Raw genomic sequence first — 22,304 nt, forward strand, 5'->3', positions numbered from 1 at the left:
TGTTCCAATTTACAGACTGTTCTCTGTACAATATTTCAGCTATCTCTCTAAATCAATCAATGTATAAATACCCTGATGAATGGTTCATTATGTTTCATCTTTGCAGCCTGAAGACCTGTACCCGGCGCTTACAGTCGCTCTAATAGAAAACAGGACGGATTTTGTGCAGCTTTTCCTGGATAAAGGCGTCAGCCTGCAGGAATATGTGACACCAGAAACTCTGCTCCACCTGTATGATCATTTAAAGTCAGACTCCCTCTTCGGTCAGACACTGGAGGACATCAAGAAACAGCAACGGCAGAATCGGGAAGGGAGCCCTCTCCGCCACATTGAAGAAGCTCTGAAAAGCTTGTGCGAGTTCCCAGTACCTCTTCACTCCCCAACAGAACCACAGACCGCTGTGGACATCACATCCCAGGTACATCACCAGTTCTGCTGATACGGTATTAATCATGACAGCAAATGTTAACCCATAAATGCTTTTTGCAATTGATGCTGGAGCATGCTAACTACTCCGTAATATTGGTATTGTGCTTTTTGAGAAACCTCCAGGACACAGATAGCAGGTCTTCACAACATCTCCTCTTTTGTTGAATAAATATTAAGCAAGAGTTCGAATTGGGTCATCAGAAAAAGCCCTAAATTTCTTCCATAGATTGTGACTGACTTCTGCATGAATCAATCCATTATGCTTCAGTATTGTTTTCAGTAAATTGATTTGTGGTTTTAGGTTAAAGGAGTGTTAAACTTGGGAAGATGGATCACAGCCTTATTGTGAGCTGTGCTTGAGCTTCCACCAAAAGAAAAAAATGTGACTTCCAGAAGGTAATCAGATCTGTGAGGCGCGCTTTGTTCACCCTTGGTTGCTAGCTCAAGCATTAGGGGTTTCCACAGAAAGATGTAAGTGGACCTAGGTTAAAAACAAACAAAAACAAAAACAGTCAGGGCCTCAGGCTTCACCTTTCCTGGTGGTCTCTAAGCTTAGCATTAGGTGGGAGGTGAAGTAAAACAGTTTCAATACTTCCATCAAAATGGGTCGATCTGCATGACCAGTGGGGGGGGGGGCTACGTGGATTTAGAAATTCTGCCATAAATTAACAAAGGCTCTCACTTCACTTGCTATAATGCTAGATGTATACAGTAACCATAATTACCAGTACAGCAGTGATGAAAACCGGCAAGAGAAGCATTAAACAGAAAATCTGATGCAAGTGCACTTCACATAAACTGTCTAAATGAACAATAATCAAACCAGAATAGAAAGACATAATGAAATAGTCAAATCGTTTAGAATAAGTAACAAAATGATATGCACAAGAAAACGATGTGTGCTCTGAGAGACCTTAAAATATGTGCATGTCGAGACTGTCTGATAAGCTAAAAGTGCAAATGTGCCAAGAGTTTTAAAGCAAGCCTGCTCCAAAAGAAAATATTCCAATGAGCCTAGACGATAAAAGCCAAATGAGCAAATGTGCAAAGTGATCAGGAAGAGACAAATATGAGGTGTCCGAGCAAAAAGAGCTCTGAGTGAACTCAGGCCAAAGAAGGGTACTGACAATAAATGTGCATTTATACAGAACAAAATATGACAATTTGTTTAATACGTAACATTCTCTCATTGAGATATTGCTCCAAAATAATACTATTTCTGCATCATAGGCTCTCCATTGAAAGTCAGATACGTGTGAATAATGCCCGGCATGTTTCGCAGACACAGGAAGACCATAATATGGATGAATATGATGCAGCCAGCATGAACATATTGACTTTGAACCTGAAAACTTATGAATACATCTGATGAATGGAAGTCCAAAAACGATGCTCTATAGATATAAACCTGTCAAATGCATTCATAATACCATATTGCAGCATCTTTGAATAGAAAACCTGGTATACATGAGTGTTTTATGTAGTGAGCATGAGTGCAAAAAATGCAGGTTGTTGGCTTTCATTTAACAGCGACACAAGGAAAGAAGCATTGGCAAAGCCAATAGGTCTTGTCTATACAAGAGCTATCAGCTTTGGCAATGTGTTTTTGCCATGTTGTACACCAGTGTGGCTGCTGCTCAGCATGGCTAAAAGTTAGAGGTAAGTTATGTTTTAGATTGGAGTGGGGGAGTAGAGTGTCGTAGACTCTACTGGAGTAGGGGTAGTAGAGCGTTGTAGAGTTCAGTAGATGGGAGTAGAGTTCAGTGATTCAGTGGCAGAGAGAGTTATAGAGTGCAGTGTCGTTGAGTGGAGTAGAGAGGAGTGGCGTGGAGTGAAGTGGGGTGGAATAGGATGGAGTGGGTCAGAGTAGATTGAGGTAGTGGGTGGATTGTTTTGGAGAAGTTTGGATCGGGTTGAGTGGGTTGGATTGACTGAAGTGTGGTGGATTAGAGTGGGTGGACTGGATGGAGTGGTTTGGAGAGGGGTGGATGATAATGGGGTGAGGTGGATTGGATTGCAGTTGAGGTGGATATGATTGGTTTGCGGAGCTGTAGATTTAATTGGGGTAGAGTGGATTGTATTAGAGTAGGATGGTATGGAGTGGGATGAATTAGAGTGGAGGGTAGTAGATTGGACTCTATTGGAAGGGTAGATTGGAGTGGGGTGGATTGGTGTTCATTGGATTGGAGTGGGGAGGATTGGAGTGTTGTGGTCTGGATGGATTGATTGAGTGGGGTGGACTGAACTGGGGTGGGGTGGATTGGAGTAGAGTGGGGTGTGGTGGATTGGACTGCGAGTGGGGTGGACTGGATGGGGTTAATTAGATTGGAGCTGGGTGGGGTGGATTGAAATGGGCTGGGTCGGATGGATTGGACTGGGGTGGGGGGACTGGAGTGGGGTGGATTAAAGTGGGTGGGGTGGAGTGGAGAGGTGTAGCTCACTGGTTAGAGGCGGCAGATCCGCAAGCAGAGAATCGGCCAGGGACCAGGGTTCAATTCCCGACGCGGCAGGGTCGTGGACCAGGGTCAAAACGGACTCGATAATTCTCGCCTCGGTACCTACTCTAACCAGGAACACACTCGGCAACTCTGGGCATTAGCTTGCCTCATCTCCACAACGGCCCCCCACATTCGCCGGGGATGCCTGGTTTCACCTTGGAGATACCCAGGAGGGACCATCTCACAGGGATAGCCAGGACGGGTTCCCCAGCGGTCTACAGCGCCACGACGCCTCAGGGCAGCAGTGCGCTTTACAAAACACATACATACATACTGGAGTGAGGTGGGCCAAAAGGAGAAAGGAAATTGGATTGGCATAGGGTGAGGCAGATTGGAGTGGAGGAAATTAGTTTTGAGTGATGTGGATTATATTGATTGGGGTGGATTGGACTGGGTGGATTGTATTGAGGTGAATTGTATTGGGTGGGGTGAACTGGATTGGGGTGGATGGATTGGATTGAGATGGATTGAAGTGGCATAGGCTGCATTGGAGTGGGGTATATTGGATTTGGCTGGATGGTGTGGAATGGATTGGGCGGACTGGATAAGAGTCCGGTGGTTTGCATTGGCGTGAGGTGAGGTGGATTGAATCGAAGTCGGGTGGATTGCTTTGGATTAGAGTGGAGCACATTGGAGTGGCACTGATTGTTTTGGATTGGAGTAAGGTTGATTGGAAAGGGGCAGATCGGAGTGGGGCAGATTATTTTGGATTGGAGTGGGGATTATTAAGTGGGACTCTTTGTTTTGGATTAGAGCGGGGAAGATTGGAGTTAAGCAGATTGTTTTGGATTTGAGTGGGGCAGATTGCTTTGGATTGGATTGTGGCAGATTGTTTTGGATTGGAGTGTGGCAGATTGTTTTAGATTGGAATGGGGCAGAGTGAAGTCAGGCGGATTGGTTTGGATTGAGTGGGGCAGATTGTTTTGAATTTAAGTGAGGCAGATTGATTTAGATTGGAGTGTGCAGATAAGAGTGTGGAAGATTAGAGTGGGGCAGATTGTTTTGGATTGGAGTGTGGCAGATTGTTTTAGATTGGATTGTGCCAGATTGTTTTGGATTAGAGTGTGGCAGATTGTTTTAGATTGGAATGGGGCAGAGTGAAGTCTGGCGGATTGTTTTGGACTGAGTGGGGCAGATTGTTTTGGATTTATGTGAGGCAGATTGTTTTAGATTGGAGTGTGGCAGATAAGAGTGTGGAAGATTAGAGTGGGGCAGATTGTTTTGGATTGGAGTGTGCCAGATTGTTTTAGATTGGAATGGGGCAGAGTGAAGTCGGGTGGATTGTTTTGGATTTAAGTGAGGCAGATTGTTTTAGATTGGAGTGTGGCTGATTGTTTTGGACTAGAGTGGGGCAGATTGTTCTGGATTGGAGTGGGGCAGATAAGAGTGTGGAAAATAAGAGTGAGGCAGATTGTTTTGGAATGGAGTGGGCAGATTGTTTTGGATTGTAGTGGGGCATATTGGTGTGTTTCAGATGTTGAGGTTTGGAATTTGGTAGACTGGAGTGAGTTAGATTGGGGTGAGTGGATTGGGTTTTTGAAATTGCATGTAAAAAATAAACAATGTTGCTTTGCAGCAAAATAATCCTCATCTTTTGAGAACAGCACCCACGAGCAAAAATAAATGAAAACATGAGTGCAAAGTGAGAAAAGTAGACTTGGCAAAATAAAAGAAAGTTAACTATAGAAAATAAATCTTGCCAATTTAGTTTGTCCTGCTGTGCACGTTTTTGCTAGTCACATGCCTTCTGTTTGCAGGGCACTAAACGTTTAGCAGAACAAAATAGTACTTCAATCACCTCACGTGCAGCAGATGAAAACTGATTAAGTTGAATCGAACAGTGCTTGGTCCCTGTTCCACAGAGAGGGATGGAAATTATATTAGGCATTCATTGTTGAACTATGAGTCTGTAAAGAGGAGTGGCACACAAGCTAACAACTGGTGAGCAATGGGTGGACTCCAAGCCCTTTTTGGATACACGCTCTCTTTGGCTTGACCCTGAAAAATTGCCCACATACATTTAGAAAGTGCTCTGGAAGACTCTGATAAGTCTCATGCTAAACTGAACGTATGTGCTTCTAATACTCCATGTGAAACTTAAGGCAAATGCTTGTCTTTGTCTCCCAAGTTCCTACTTTAGCCATGCATGAGGAACTTTTGAGAGCACCTTGAAAGAATTCTTATCCAACCATCTTTGGTACTATATATGCCCCTCTAACTTCTACCTTGCTTTCCATTCAGATAACGTCAGGATGCTGGACCTGGACACATTTAAACTTTGTAACTTTCTCTTTATCAGAAACTGTAATGCTCCTTTCACCCCTCGAGCAAAAACAAATCTATGCCACATCATGCACTGTTCAAATGCTCTAGTTCTACACCTACCCCTATCTTTCCATCATTAGCCGAGCAGTAACTATCTGCAAAATGTAGCTCTGCACACATTTCTGGACCTCCTCCTCTTTAGTTCTATGAACTTCACCACACTAACTTGCCCTAGCATCTTGCACTATACTGCAAACGTCAGCAATGTTCACAATGAAAACATTGCTTGGTTGGTTACCCCTAGCAACACTGAATCCAGTCTTGGGCCAGAAACCTTGCCATATGTACCTTTGATTTCAAACACCCTCCCCCTGGATATATGTACACATGTCTTCCTGCCCCAGATTGTTTTAGATTGGAATGGGGCAGAGTGAAGTCGGGTGGATTGTTTTGGATTTAAGTGAGGCAGATTGTTTTAGATTGGAGTGTGGCTGATTGTTTTGGACTAGAGTGGGGCAGATTGTTCTGGATTGGAGTGGGGCAGATAAGAGTGTGGAAAATAAGAGTGAGGCAGATTGTTTTGGAATGGAGTGGGCAGATTGTTTTGGATTGTAGTGGGGCATATTGGTGTGTTTCAGATGTTGAGGTTTGGAATTTGGTAGACTGGAGTGAGTTAGATTGGGGTGAGTGGATTGGGTTTTTGAAATTGCATGTAAAAAATAAACAATGTTGCTTTGCAGCAAAATAATCCTCATCTTTTGAGAACAGCACCCACGAGCAAAAATAAATGAAAACATGAGTGCAAAGTGAGAAAAGTAGACTTGGCAAAATAAAAGAAAGTTAACTATAGAAAATAAATCTTGCCAATTTAGTTTGTCCTGCTGTGCACGTTTTTGCTAGTCACATGCCTTCTGTTTGCAGGGCACTAAACGTTTAGCAGAACAAAATAGTACTTCAATCACCTCACGTGCAGCAGATGAAAACTGATTAAGTTGAATCGAACAGTGCTTGGTCCCTGTTCCACAGAGAGGGATGGAAATTATATTAGGCATTCATTGTTGAACTATGAGTCTGTAAAGAGGAGTGGCACACAAGCTAACAACTGGTGAGCAATGGGTGGACTCCAAGCCCTTTTTGGATACACGCTCTCTTTGGCTTGACCCTGAAAAATTGCCCACATACATTTAGAAAGTGCTCTGGAAGACTCTGATAAGTCTCATGCTAAACTGAACGTATGTGCTTCTAATACTCCATGTGAAACTTAAGGCAAATGCTTGTCTTTGTCTCCCAAGTTCCTACTTTAGCCATGCATGAGGAACTTTTGAGAGCACCTTGAAAGAATTCTTATCCAACCATCTTTGGTACTATATATGCCCCTCTAACTTCTACCTTGCTTTCCATTCAGATAACGTCAGGATGCTGGACCTGGACACATTTAAACTTTGTAACTTTCTCTTTATCAGAAACTGTAATGCTCCTTTCACCCCTCGAGCAAAAACAAATCTATGCCACATCATGCACTGTTCAAATGCTCTAGTTCTACACCTACCCCTATCTTTCCATCATTAGCCGAGCAGTAACTATCTGCAAAATGTAGCTCTGCACACATTTCTGGACCTCCTCCTCTTTAGTTCTATGAACTTCACCACACTAACTTGCCCTAGCATCTTGCACTATACTGCAAACGTCAGCAATGTTCACAATGAAAACATTGCTTGGTTGGTTACCCCTAGCAACACTGAATCCAGTCTTGGGCCAGAAACCTTGCCATATGTACCTTTGATTTCAAACACCCTCCCCCTGGATATATGTACACATGTCTTCCTGCCCCAGGCAAGGGGCTGCTGAACCACCTGGAGGTGTGCCTTGCCCCACAACATCCACTCCCACACTCAACAAATCAACTGAAGTTCTCCTCTCAGCAGGACAGACAAGGCTCAATATAAAATAAAGGACTGCTTGTTGCTGCAAAAGTTCATTTGCAGGACCCTCCCCACCTCAGTAGATTCAATGCTTTAAATAGAAATACAGAAGCACAGTTACACCGTCTTCATTGTACCTATCTACTCCCGAGAGGTGCCGGGACTCTCCCAGTAAATGTATTGCAGCAGTGCTAAGAAGTGCAGGTACTCTCCCAGTAAATGTATTGCAGCAGTGCTAAGAAGTGCAGGTTCTCTTCGAGTAAATGTATTGCAGCAGTGCTAAGACGTGCCAGTACTCTCCCAGTAAATGTATTGCAGCAGTGCTTAGAAGTGCAAGTATTCCTCCTTTCAAATTAAATAAGTGCTAATACTCAGGACTTACCGAATTGAAGCACTCGAGTATACACATTCAGTATCTGGCACTTAAGTACTGAGGGGCTTATTTTCAAGCCCTGCCCTGCTTGTACGTCACTTTTTCTCACATTGAAAGTGGCGCTTGGGCGGTGCCAGGGGCTTGTAAATAAGCTCCTGAATATCTTCTTCACACAATGCATTTCTTCTAGAGATGCACCTCGAACCAACGAAATACAAACACATAACATCTTCAGGTAGGTAATGCACTAATAATTGCGACGTAAGTAACTGTCCGACGCGTTACAAAAAAAAATGAGTCTTTAAATTATAAGCAAAAGATTCAAATATTTTCTTTTCCAACTCGGAAAGTACTGCTGTAATCCGATACGGTTAATTGTCCTAAAAATAGAAAAAAAATAAAGGTTCATTTGACCGTTTTTAGGTCGAGCCTAGAACAGCACATGCGCTGTTGCTCGACTTTTAGTAAGGGGATTTTCAAAGTGCTGCCAGCCGCTGGTCTCGGGCCTGCGTGCATGTGCGCGTGAACGCGCGCAGCCGCCATCTGTCTTTTCTCCGTCACGGGTACTCTACTTCATGAAGGCGCTACATCAAGATATGTCATTGCTTGTTGCTGCACACACCGGGCAGTCACCTCTTTAGTGCATAGCAGCAGGGTGCCTGGAGCCAAGCACTTCAAACCTTGCAGGCTTCTCTAACAAAAGAGATGGGGTCCAGAGCTCCTTGAAAATGCATATAAACTGAAGTCAGCTGCTGATCAAGTGATCAGCGTGCCTCGCTCCGCCCCTACGCCCCCACAAAGCGCGGCCAAGCGATCACTCGATTTCGCGGCCGCATTACTTTTATGGCTGCGCGGCAGGATATTGACTTTGCTGTGTGCGCGTTACTTTTACCTCTGCCAATGCTTGTTCACATAGCTCTCCATCAACGCGACATGCACATTAATACACGTAGCTGGCGAATCGGCTTGCAAGCAGGCTTCTAGCATGCTGATGAGTACATATATCTTCTCCAACAAACGGGTGTGTTCAGAGCCATGAGAGTTAGAACTACGCGTCGATCTTGCGGGAATTACTTACTCTTTGAGCTACCTCATCGGTCTCGCGGCAGTTAGAATGGAAATGATCACAGGGGATACTTTTCCAACTTTCCTTACTTTCTCTGAACTTCTCCACCCTGAAATTCGAGGGAGGCCGGGGCCATCACAGTCCTTGGCCTGCATTGGTCGGCAAAGCTGCCAGTCAACACACTTCCTGCTCTCTGGTAGACCTGTCGCTCTGGTGGAGAGCTGCGGCGAATGAGGGTAGTGGAGAGAAACTCTGTAGCACTTTGGCTCCCAATACTGGCAGGGAGAGCTTCCTGTAGGACCTTGTGTGTTTCTGGTCTACAGTGAGCGCTTTCCACGTCTCCACATTTAAGACCTGGCTCAGGAACGGAACAGGAAACACCAACAAGACGGATTCAGAACTTTTACCTATTTATTTGGAACTTTTCTAGAGCCGCACCCAGGACTGGGCACTAGGGGGGTGTGTTTGCCTCCCCACCCCATGTGAGGTGCCACTCGCTATGGCCCGCTAGAGGGCCTATGTGAGGAACAGAGCCCTCTGCCTGGACGGCCTGCGGGGGCGATAATTTTGCTGCCCTCCTACCCCTCCAGCCCCAGCCTCCCTGCCTGGCGATGCCCGCTCCTGGCTTGGAACCCGGGTCTTTGCCGCTGCCCCTGCTACCCTGCCCGGGCGTCTCCTTCACCATCCAAATCGGCATGACCCGGGAGTTTGTCCTGCTGCTGCCCTCCTCCAACCTGGCGCACGTCAAGCAGCTGGCCTGCTCCATTGTGGACCAGAATGTAAGGGGCCGGCGTCCTCACTTCCTGTTTACTGTCTGCTTAGCCCTGGGAGCCGGGGGCCATCAGAGTGGACCGTTACCGCACCCCTGAAGGCGGCAGGCTCATTGCACCCACCAGTGCTTGCTGGTGAAGTTTACTGGGCCAAGTGTTTACTTTTACTGAGACTCGGGGGAGGCGGTGAGGTCTTTTATTTGCATGCAGGGAGGACCTTTTCTATACCCTGTGCGAGGATGAGGCGCTGGGGTAGAAAAGTTTTGCACACAGACCTGCATTTGTAAAGCAGAACCAGTTGCCGGGGAAGGAATAAGGGTTACTGCTGAACCCTACAGGATTTCCAATTTTTCGGCAAGAAAATTACCCGCCATTTGTTCAAGTTTTGAGATTCTGGAATGGACCTGGAGCTAGTTTTTGAAATGGCTTTTATTTGTATTTTTCTCTTTTTATCACAGGGTAATTCTAATGTTGTCTAATCTAGTAATAATTTAGACGTAATAGTTATCTAGCTCCTACAATATATTTCAGGAGATTTTTTTTGTTTAAATCAGGGGTACGTTTACATTTCGAAATATTGGATTTTGATTACATTTCCTAGTGTGTTTACCTGTACTGACAAAGATACCTGCCATGTTGGTAAAATACTTGCCAGTTAGTTACCGCTTCCTGCCAGGCTGCTGAAATTGACATCGCTCACATGTGAATGGGCCATGTATGGCCGGGATGGAGGTCTTTGCTGCAAACCTGGAATTGTGTTCTACCTAGCGTTTGTTTACCATGCTGGCCTACACACGTTAAGAGGCTGTTTATATTACTTGACAGAGCTTCATAGCAGAAATATTATTGCACTCTGAGAGTCTGCAGCAGTGTTTGCAAGTGTTTCTGCTGCAGGCATTTACTTAACCACCAGAGGCTGCTATGTGGGCTCTATGGCACTCAATTCAGCGTATTCTGGCTAGATTGGCAACCCGACATTCTCTCAACAGGAGAGGGTTCGCTGGGCATCGCACCAGGCCATAAAAAAACACCCATATTTTGACTGCTGGCACTCCCCAGTCCCCCTGGATGACGGGACCCGACTGCCAGCCAAACACATCCAAAAATGTAGTAGTTTATGTGGTAGGGTGTTATTCTGAATGGGATAAAAAAGAGAATTCCAAAAATGTGCGGCCGCGCACAACCAGTGCTGATAGCCTTTATGCCGCGTGTGTTAGCCGAGGCAGTAGGAGATGTTGTTAAGTACATTCTCTCTACGTTTGGTAATTTAAGTGTGTTGGAAATAGAAAAGATGAGGACCGGGTATAGAAAGGACGAGGGCCATAGTGCTTAAAAGTAAAGGCTCATTCGGTCACTGGTATCGCAGTAGTGATAGTGATTTACATACGGCTGTGAGGGGTTTACAGTACTACAGAGTTGCTTTAGACAGATGGGGAGATGAAAACTAAACTGAAGGCCACGCTTTACATACTAGTGCGTGCCTGGGAAGCTTGCAACTCGTTTTACTACGTGCTTTACTTTGAGGCGATATACAACTGGCATGGCAATAGTGCCTCAGATACAGGGGGTGTGGAAATAGTGCGACAGCGGTGGTATACTTGTAGTGTAACTGGTAAATTGGCACATCACTTATGCTTCACATACTGTTTGTTTAAAGTGATACCACAGTTGTGCTGTAGATACTTTGTATGTGAACTGGTACGAAATTGGTACCCAATAAGATGGGACCAGCACAGGAACTAGTAAGGCAAATTGTGCTGTCTGATCTAGGGCAGTGTGTACATAAGCATCCTGACAGCAGTGTGTATCTTGCTGTCTGAGGCTGAAAAATTAGTCATCTGAGGGCGAGAATTATCAGCACCGGGCATCGATCCCTGAGCAACAGCCCTAGCAAAGTGAACAACCAGCTATATTATTACAACACTAAAATACGTGGTAGGTCACACACTGTAACATTTGAGTCCCACTCAAGTATACGTTGAAAGTACCCATGTCTGATAATTGTATCCTTGCCTTATATAATCAGCTGTGATAGTATTTTAGTTTCAAACACACGCATTTTGGTTGGCTAATAACAGGCACATGGACCATGATTAGAATTGTGTCATCCACAGTATTTTAAAGTGGTATTTTCTGTACTAGGATTTTCCTTGTATGTTTTTCCAAGGGGACACTGTGACAAGCACTTCTTTTGCTCCGGAACATCTATTTGCCTGCTGAGCATCCGTTTTTTTTGTACCAGGCTTTCAACTTATTTTGTAATCATAATAGGGTCATTCAGTTGTATGTGATGTCTTCTTGGTTATATACAAGGTGACAAAATGCTTAACACTTTTTTACTGTAACTTTTTAACATGCTGCACAGTAGCCACGCTGCTCTGCAACTGTACTGAACTGGGGGCAGGGCACTAGGACCCTGCACTACACCAGATGGACACTGAGGGAACCGGACACCACATCCGGTCAAGGGGTGTGGGCAGGGCATAGCAGGGTGAGGGGACGACGTGGGCAGACGTGCAGGGACACAAGGAGAATATCCTGTAACCGAATAAAGCATTATCGATCCTTACCTGTCTCCGTGAGTTTGTTCTGGAGGGACATGACATCTGGCGAACAAAGGCGGGATATCGTCAGGCAGAAGTGGATCAAAACGTCTGTTTCCTGGAGAAGAAGTGCGACGGAACCAGGAGCCCACTCTGGTCCGCTGGCCAACTCAGGAAACACTTGCGCGGAGTGGTGCGACGGGGAAAGACAAGCGGAGCCAGGAGCCCACCCTGGTCCGAGCAGTGCAGCCAGAGAACAGCACGACGCGGGAGCCCACCCCGACCGATTCATCGGTAAGCGCGCTGATAGTGAGGAAACAAAAGAAACAAAGAGGGCATCCGCCGGCGAGCAGAAAAGCAGCTAGGCGCCAGCACCCAAGAGCGCTTGTATTAAAATAACGCTGAGCAAAAGGAAGGCGCGCGTTAGTTTGAACAAACTATTGCGAGACTACGGTGGCCATCTTAGAGTCAGGCATCCCGGGCCAATCAAAAGCAAGAAAAGAGGGGCGGCCATTTTAAAAGGTCAGGCGAAGCGAGAGAGGACAAAAGAAACCTCGCGAGACTATGGCGGCCATCGTGGAATCAGATAACTGAGCCAATCAGAAGCCAGGAATCAGAGGCGGCCATTTTGAAGTCAGGCGCCCATTGAAATACATTGGAAAACAAGAAAAAGTGCAATAAGGGCACAAATAGTAGGGAAAAAAAGAGGGAAATAAAGCAAAAAAGAAGGAAAAAGGAAAGGAACAAACAAAGGAAAAAGAAATAAAGTGAAAAAAGACAAGAAGAGGGTCGAGGGCCAAAAAAGAAAAAAAAAAAATGAGCGACAACGAGGAGAAGCAGAGCACGCAAGCCATCTTCCGCAGGCCGTTACCGTTCAGCCTATCGGAGCCACAAGCGGGCATCAGGTGGGAAAGATGGGTCAGGAAATTTGAGCGCTACATGAGCGCCACGGACGTCCCGGATAGCAAGCAACTGCACCTACTACTGAATCTTAAAGGGGATGAAATGGAAGATCTTTTATTAACATTCCCTACTGACCAGACCACGGATTACAAAGGAGTGATGCAGTGCCTCACACAAAAGTTCGACCCCCAATGCAATGTCGATTTTGAAAGGTATACATTCAACACGGCATGCCAGCAGGGAGAAGAGAGCCTGGACAACTTTGCAATGAGACTAAGGAAACTGGTCACATATTGTGAGTTTGACAAGTTGGACAATGAGCATGCAATAAGACTGCGCATTATCGAAGGGTGTAAATCAGTGGAGTTCCGAGCACGCGTTCTGAAGGAACCAACGACGTTGGAGAAGATCTTGACGATGGCTCGCACAGAAGCACGGCCCACGGAGCAAGCGAAGCAGGAGGGACACGACAGCAACACTGCTTAAAGACATTCGCAAAGCCAATAGCTCTGGCTAAACACTTATAAGGTCCCAAAGGCGAGACCTATTGGCTATGCCAATGCTTGTTGTCTCTTTCACTTGTTTGCTAGACAATACGTGAAAGAAGTTGCTGCTGCCGAAACACGAAGCACAGAATGAGAACCGAAAGCGACGAAGACTGCAGCGCACAGTCAAGCCTTCAGGTAAGTGAGAACAGAAGTGACGAGTTTAGCAAGAATCCAGCTTTAAATACTCCGAGCGCGGGTTAGAATGTGCCAGGGAAGCACGTTGCTCACGAGGGAGCGCAGCACGTTAATGTCACACGTCTGTTCTGAATGCACATGCAGAAAACGTTTATCATGTGCCAACGGTGCTTTAAAAATATTTGCACAGCACCTGTTTTCTAGTATAAAAGGAGTTTACACAATATTGCAGCAACGTTCTTAATGGTGTGTTTCAAACTGTTGTCTCATAAACATGCATGATTTATAATATGCCTACATATGTTCATTATACCAGGCCTTTACCGTCATAGCGTTATTTACAGACATGATGTAGTCTCCTTTATACAACCATGTTACAATCATGAGACAGATACCCCAGCATGACAACATGTTGATGGCCTATGGGAGGACGCACTCATGACACTACTGCCTCTCTTGAATTTTATCAGGACTTGTCGCAGATAGGGCCAATAGACTGCGTCAAAGGCCTTTTCCGCATCTAATGAGAGGAACACATGCGGCGTAGATCTGCTTTTCACTATGGAGAGCCGGTGTGCCAGCAGTCGGGGACTGAAGCGCCTGGCACGCTTGGGCATAAAGCCAGATTGATCGTAGTGGACCAATGCAAGAAACATCGATTGTAGTCGCGTGGCTAGTATCGAGGCTAGAATGTTTGTCTCTACATTGAGCAGCGATATGGGCCGATACGACCCACAGTCCATGGTGGGTTTCCCAGTCTTATGGATCACTGCCACTGTATACTGCAGAAATCTGGTGGGAGTGTCGGACTTTCCTTAGCCGCTTGGTACATGTTCAGGAGGTGAGGACCGAATAAACTAGCCTTATGTTTGAACAATTCCACCAGGAGACCATTTGGTCCCGGGGTTTTCCCTGATTTCAGTTTGCTGATGGCATTGATTACTTCTTGGAGGGTGAGGTCATCTTCGAGGGAGCTGCACTGGTCTTGGGTAAGAGTGGGTGTATCAATGCCACTGAGGTAGTTGTGAATTTGGGGCTCGTCCTGCTAGGGGCCTTGTTTCATATAGCTCTGCAATAATATTGGGCAAATGTGCCCGCTATTGCTAATGCAGTGGTGTGTATCTCTATCTTTTCCTTAATCATTGCTACCCATCTTGCTTTCCTCTCCTTCTTCCCCAGCCAAGCCAGCAACGCCTCCGCCCTGTCGCCTGTTCCATAAAGATGGTGCTGTGCGGCCTTTAGTTTATGTGTAACTTCCTTTTCCACCAGCGCTCAGTAGTCACTGTGTGTTATCTCACATTGGCAAAGATTGTGAACATCTTCTCTGGATTTCACCTGTCTTTCTTGCTGTAAGAGTTTGTATTCCAGGGTCTTTTCTCTCTTTTTGCATGCTAGTATATTTCGTGCTCTGTCTCATGACACTGCCTTCGAGGGGTTGCACCAATTATACATCAAAAGCTACCGTTTACATCGCTGGCGGTGACTGGTATGCCATCTGTTGACAGCCTAATCTTAAAACTTGATTCCCCTCACTTCCCCTTGATTTGTGTATTAATATAAGGACCCCCCATATCATATGCCACTATTTCCCCAGCTTTTTTATTGGAGATTTGAATTATTGAGCCAGTGACATTATGGAAGTTATCAGTTCTGCTGAACTGACAGAACTACTTTCTGGGCTAAATTGTACCCAGCATGCGAATGCGGCAACACACGTCAAGGGACACACGCTTGACCATGTCTGGACCTCTAATCTGAGGGTCTCCAATTTAAGAATTTAAGAATCACCCCATGCACTTGGTCAGATCATCACTTTATAACATTTATCCTCTCCAATGTTCACTCAACTAAATCCCTACCAAAGGTAGGCCGCATGGCTAGAAATTGGAGACTTGCCAATTTGGGAGATTTCTGTAATATGCTAGTCACCACTGCTCCATTGGAGCAGCAGTCTATTAACAACAAAGCAGAAATTATCAAATCTTGGCTCAAATCTGCAAGCAATAGCTTTGCTCCCATAAAAAAAATGAAAACATCGAGACCTCATGAAGCCTAACGTTGGTTCTCTGACAACTTTAAACTTAAGAAACTTGCCCTGCGTCAAGCCGAACGTAGCTGGAGACGTAATTACTCTCCAGACAAAAAAGAGGCATTTGTGGTAATTTTCCAGCGGTAAACCAGCAACAGATACTCCAATACCATATACCCACCCGGGCCCATAAACACACATACACACACCTAGGCATGTTAATCCGCTGGAGTCAAAGTTTGTGTTGTTTCTTACTTCAAGATTAGTTACCCATTGTTCTCAGCTAATTTTTCACTAATCAAAAAGTTATTTCCTCTGGTCAATGGACCATTAGTTCAACTAGTTGATGGTGAAATTACATAAATTATATATTTTGCAAAGAAATGACCACAGACTCGGGTAGAAATTTTAAAGCTTTATCTAGATTAATTTCATGTGAGCCACTTTCAAGGTACAGTACAGTCTCCGTCACTCATAGAAAGGAAAATTCAATTAATCAGTCAATCAACAAATAATCATACTCAAACAATGATGTTTCTCAGAAAGGAGAGGATAGAGAGAGAAAAGCACATCTACACATTCATGAAAATATATTTACCAAGAATGGTGTGAACACCAGCCCCCTGGCCAAGGAGCTGGGAGGGGTCCCCTGGGAAAGATCAGGCGACAAAGGCTTCAGGACAGGAATCAGGAAAGGATAGATGACCTCTAACACCGACAGACGCGTCGCACCCCTCTCTGACACTCTCTTCCTCCTCGAGATTCTTCAGCGATCTTCTTTCTAATCTTAATAATTTAGGATATCAGGCTCAGCATTCGATTCTTCATCAGCATCTCTCGCTACTCTGACAGCACCTCCGGCTCAAAGCATCCCAGCATCAACGTCTTCCTAACTAACTAAAACTACCTCAGTTATACCTTTTCTCTTCAGTGTTCCACCCACTAAAGTTGCAATATTGTAAAAATACTAACTCCGATTGCACAGGCACGGTGGGATGGTCATCACACCATGCTTATTTTCAATTTAGTCCTTGAGTTTATTGTTCAAAGATTCCACCCCTTAATTTTTATTCATAAATCTTTATTCCCACCCGTATTCACATTTTATTAGAAATAAAAGTATACATTTTCATGTATTCCCATTCAGTTCAGGGGACATCGGGTTGGTCCTGAGGGTATGTATCCCTTGCGACCTTGGACTGTGTTCAAGAACCACATCACTTCTTCTGGCTCACTCACACCACTCATGTCAGGAGATCATGTGGGTTATGGACAAATGCATACTAATAAGAAAGTCAAAAGACAAATATTAATTTAAAAAATAAAATGGTTTCACTGTATACAACCTATCTCTACTCTAAACCCCTTTCATCATTATTGCTTTCCCCTCGTTAGCATTAGAAAAATAGCTTGGTTTAGTTTCGGCAAAGCAGATGCTAGACATGTGAGCTTTTAAGCAGCCATATGAATAGCTTCTGCGCAGGTGCAAGAAATTCCCTCCAAGCGACAGCTCGTCATACTACGTAGATACAGTTGACACATGCGCAATAAAGAATCCCTGTTAGCCATTTTAGAATTTTGCTTGAGTTACTTGTAAGTAAAACACGTAGGCAAGCTTCTTTATCTTATATGTCAAATGTGGTGCATATTAATTTACACAATACACAGTTAATACAAGGTTAGAAGTTAAATGAGAGGATTTCTTCCGAGCATGTCTCTTTTCTAAGAGTCTTTGCTCCATCAATCCCCTCTCTGATGGCGTTTTTGAGCCATCATAAAATCACCCATCATAATCAGATGCCAATTTGAGCACATCTCAATTCCCTTTTCACTCTTTTTATCACTGTCCTCATCTTTGTTTCTCAAATCCTTCATTCTTTTATATATTTCACAGTTCATTTCTTCTAACTGAATCTCTTCAAATGTTCTCTTCTTTCCCTTTCCATTTATTTTATATTTTCTTCCCTTTCTGCAACATTTGCACCATATCATTATTGTTAAGACTATTATTGTTATACCAACTACTGGAAATACTATTTGACCTATAATTCCTTTCATGAGATCAGTAAACCATGTCCCTATTGAAGAAATACTTTTTGTTAGTCTTTCCCATACACTGTCAACCTCCAGTGGTTTCAATTCTTCTTAAAGATTTGTAATATTCTTAATATACCCTCTAATTTCTGTGCTTTTATCTGGTATGTAAGTGCAACAATGTTGCACTTTTAACATTTTACAGACTCCGCCTTCTTTTGCTAATAATATATCAAGCGCAAGTCGATTTTGTAAAACGATAGACCTAATTGCAACCATTTCTGTATTAATCATCAAGAAACCTCCAGCAGTATCAGTCGATAGACGATCAACTACTGTTGACAATTGACAGATTCTATTCAAATTTACAATGACTCCCACCGAAGGTATCAATGCACCAAATATATTACCTATTATTTCTGAAAAACAAGCTCTCTTTCTTCGTGTTAGTCATTTGTGTCTTCATTGCTTCCAGTGATTCTTTTTACATGGTAAATCTTTGGAAATACTATTCCCGAAGTAGCAACTCCCGTACCACCGTGCAAGCAGCTTATAATAAGCACTATTCCCACACACGTTGTAAACACCAAGAAATACTGCATCTGTTCCCCCTTTTAGTCCCCAACCTCCCAGAATTAGGAAGTTATGTTCACATTCACTGGAACCAATAAATACATTGTTATAGACAGTCTTTAATCTATAGAGGCAGGTTTTCCCTGTCTTTACAAAGTCTAGGGATGTTGCAGCATGATCTTTGCCAGCTGTATACATTCCCTCTTTCTCAGCCCATGGTGGTATATGGGTTTTCTGTTCTGTAGCTTTTCTTTGGAAATCCTGTCTCCTTTCTTCAACTAAATTCAAAAACACTTTCTCTTCTTCACGTAATGAGCAGGTAAGGTTATTCTTGTGTGCCTTTGCTATATCTATTGACTTCATTGTTAGAAAAAATTCACCCATAAACTGTGCATATAGACTACTATGTGCTGGATTCATATTCTTTCGAATAGGAATTTCTGGAAATACTACATCTAGGTTTGAATAATAATATTGAAGTGTTCTTGTTATATAGAATAGACTTGTCAGTATGCTACATGAAATACCATATGTTAATGGTAAATGATGATACATGTGACCCCTTCAGCTACAGAAGCTGGTAATTTCATACAAACATAACAATCACTAATCTCCATTGTGTATACATACTGAAACAATATTTTTTAATACATTTAAAGATGTGTCATTATCAGTTACTGTGTGATGTAAATCTATCTCATCTGCTGCTTCTAATTCTACTCTAGCTCCTTTCATGTTAGCTGTCTTTTCATTAGTGTCTATGTCATTCTTCTTGTCTGTTATCATAAGATAAGGAACTGGTATTGTTAGAAATAGCCATACTATGACCACTAATAAAATGCTACATATGCAAGCCCTACAGCATTTCTTTGCACAATTTTGTTTTGTTCTTTCAGCAACCCTGTCGTCAGCCATTTTAGCTTAAGAAGATTCCTCTTCTTTTCTTTTCTATTACTTGTGAATTAAATTCTTTGTTATTTCAAGGAGGCCTCACTTTCCCTTTGTCAATCTGTTCTGCATTTACTTCTTCATCAGTCTCTTAATTTAAATCTTGAAGAATCACATAAGTCCATTCAGGACCCATGAACTTATTGTTCAAGACTCTTAGGGGCCTATTAGGATGTAGGGCGGATCCCCACTGCCCGCATGGAGGTGACGATCCGCCCTACATCCTACCCCGCCCGCCACCCATTCCCCCCTGCCATATTAGTATGGCGGGGGGACCCCAGCGGACGGAAAGACCAGGCGGAAAAGGGGCTATCTATGGTGGCGGTGTCTGTTAGACACCGCCGTCCATATTAGCAGCAGAGCATTGCTTTCCATGAAGGAGACCCCGCTATGGAAAGCCATGCAGAGTCTGCTTTTTGCGGCCCGTTGTGGGCCCCCAGGGTATTTGGGGGGTAGGGGGTGCACATGGGGGGTACCTATGGTACCTTCCTGCATTGTCATGGACATGGTGGCAGGCACCTCGCGGTGCCTGTCACCTTTGTGCATGACAATGCACACAGTGCATTCCCAGCATTGTTGCGGGTGGTGCTGTGAGCACCACCCGCCGCAATGCTGGAAATAGAGGATGCCACCATCATGGTGGCGGTGGCATCCTAATTGCAGGTGTGGGACTGCCGCACCACTGGCAGCCAGTCCCAGCACCGCTATGGTGGCGGGCGGACAAAAGTCCGCCCGCCATCCTAATCGGCCCCTTAGTCTCAGATTACTTTGAGTGACTTTCACAGCTGACTGCTCAGTCTGACTCGTAACTTCATTCACTTGTTCAGGATTTTCACTTGTTTTTCTCAAATGATATTTCAACCTTTTGACTCCAGTTGTCAGTTGTCGCCTTTCCTGATCATTTTAACTTCAAAAGCTCTTTTATTTTCGTTATGTTGTGGCATAATCTGATCTTCCTTTCTTTCAGAGTCACTCTCTATCTGTCCCTGTTCAGGTCTTTTTATTGTGGCTTCATCTGCCTGAACGTGTTCTTCTTCCTCTATCTGTCCTGTTCGGGCCTTATTTCAAATGGTTCTTCTTCCACCCGAACTTGTTCTTCTTCTCCTAACTGGTCCTGTTCAGGTCTTACTACAATTTGTTCTTCTGCAGCCTGAACATGTTCTTCTATACCTGTCTGTCCCTGCTCAGGTCATTTGGTTGAACTGCTTACCTGAGTATGTTCTTCTCTCCCTGTCTGGTCCTGCTCAGTGTCTCCAGTAGCTTTGTTTCCTACTTCCTGAGCGTGTTCTTCTATGCCTATCTGGTCCTCACTAGTTTCTTTTCCTTCTAATCTTGTTCTGCTTCTTGTTTGAATAATCACTTCTGTTATATCGACCACTGGTATCCAGTCCTCCTGACTCGTGCTTGGTTGTTCTTTGTCAGTCTATTCAGAATCTGTTACTCTAGAGTCTTCGACTGCACAACCTTCAGCAGCCTCAACTGTTTGAGTCAGTTGCGGTCTTTCTTCATCAGGGGCTGGAACCCTCTTTGTGTGGCTTGCATGAATCCAATTTGGCAAACCTGCACACTTCACTGCCGGATTAGTGACCAGTATGACCTGTCGTGAATCATCCCACCTGGGTGCTAGGCATGACCCTCTGGTGTGCTTCTTCACTACCACCCAGTCTCCAGGATTCAAATCATGCGCCTGATCCGGCTGCCTGGCAACTGTGTCTTCTCCAACCTGATGAGAGACAGAACGCACTAGGTCAGCCAATCCTTTGCAATAGTCTAATACCAGATCATCAGATATATTCAGCAATTTATGTCCTGGTATAAATGCTTGTCTCATTGCTCTCCCCATGAGAATCTTGTGAGGTCTCAAACCTGTTTTTCTGTCAGGAATACTTCTGAGCTGAGTCCCATCAACACAAGGGGCAATGCGTCTGGCCAACTCAGTGATGTGGATGCACACACCTTCACCAGTCTCGATATGATTGTGTCATTCATTTGTTCTACCACTCCAGAAGCCTCTGGGTGGTATGCACAGTGCCGTTTCTGTTCAATTTTAAATGCTTCACAGATTATTTGAATTATTTCATTATTAAAATGAGGCACTCTATCTGATTCCAAAGTTACTGGTAACCAAAGCGCGGAATGAGCTCCCTCAACAATAATTTGACAACTGTTATACTGTCATTTCTCCTAGTGGGGTATGCCTCCACCCACCGTGAAAACAAACACACTATGACAAGGACGTACTTCATTCCTCAGCATGGTGGTAGCTCTATACAGTCTATCTGTAAACTAATGAAGGGTCCTTCTGCTTTTCCGATTTTTCCCCAACTGACCACTGTCTTCCTGCCTGGATGTATTTGTTGGCAAACTAAGCATCTCTGGTAAAGACTTTCTGAGACTACCCTAAACCTTGGGTTATACCAGTCTTGTCTAAATAATCTGATCATTGCGTTCCTGCCTACATATGTGTCTGCATGGTACATTCTTGCCATTTGGGAGAGCAAGCAGTCTGGCATGACTGGTCTGCCATCAGGATATATCCACACGTAATCTTCTGTCCTCCTTTCACAACCTAATTTTATCCAGTTTTCCTTTTCACTTACTTCCACCTCATCCTGCAACTGTCTCACCTCGTCCCATGTTTCGAAAGCTGAGAATAGCATAAGTTGGCAGCTGATTCCACATGTTTCAACCTTTTTCTTTAGCGCCATATTATTTTTTGCACAGTATTGAGCAATCTGGTCAGCGTATCGATTACCAGCCGCTATATAGTCATTTCCTGACTGATGAGCAGCACATTTGACCACTGCTATTTCTTTTGGCAATTGTATTGCTTCCAATAGTTCTTTCACAAATTTCCCATTTCTAATAGGAGATCCTGAAGAAGTCAGAAATCCCCTTCTTTGCATAGGCTGCGGGTTGAGTCTTCCACTTCAGTGATTCAGCGCTCTGTCTGTGTCACTCTCTCTGAAACATTTCATATGTCTTGGCGCAAAAGGGTCACTTCCAATCGTATCTTCGCCATTTTTCCTTCCAAGTCTTCTCAGGAAGCGTGGATCGCTTGAAGAAGGATTGCATTGTAAGGCGGTAGCTTCCCTCTCTGTCGCGGGGGGTGGAGGTATCATCTTGGTGAATTTATCCATCTTACTTTGCTTAGAAGGTCTAAGGTCTTTGTCCTTGGCCATCGTGCTCACTTTGATGTCTCACTGAGGGCCAGTTCCATCATAGGCTGGGCTCTCTCCGCATTGGTGACTTGATCTCAGGTGGGTCC

The 22,304-nt window shown here is 44.3% G+C and overlaps 1 protein-coding gene across 1 annotated transcript in view; it reads left to right on the top strand.

Moving 5' to 3' along the window:
* The window catches only part of LOC146808472 (transient receptor potential cation channel subfamily M member 2-like), a 2,315,843-nt gene that overhangs the window by 621,678 nt on the left and 1,671,861 nt on the right, over positions 1-22,304 (top strand). Inside the window, exon 11 of the mRNA XM_085623958.1 lies at positions 107-418. Coding sequence (XP_085480084.1) covers positions 107-418 — 312 coding nt within the window. The remainder of the gene's footprint in view (positions 1-106; positions 419-22,304) is intronic.

The sequence above is a fragment of the Triturus cristatus genome, chromosome 8 (genome assembly GCF_964204655.1).
Source record: "Triturus cristatus chromosome 8, aTriCri1.1, whole genome shotgun sequence".
NCBI classification, from domain to species: domain Eukaryota; kingdom Metazoa; phylum Chordata; class Amphibia; order Caudata; family Salamandridae; genus Triturus; species Triturus cristatus.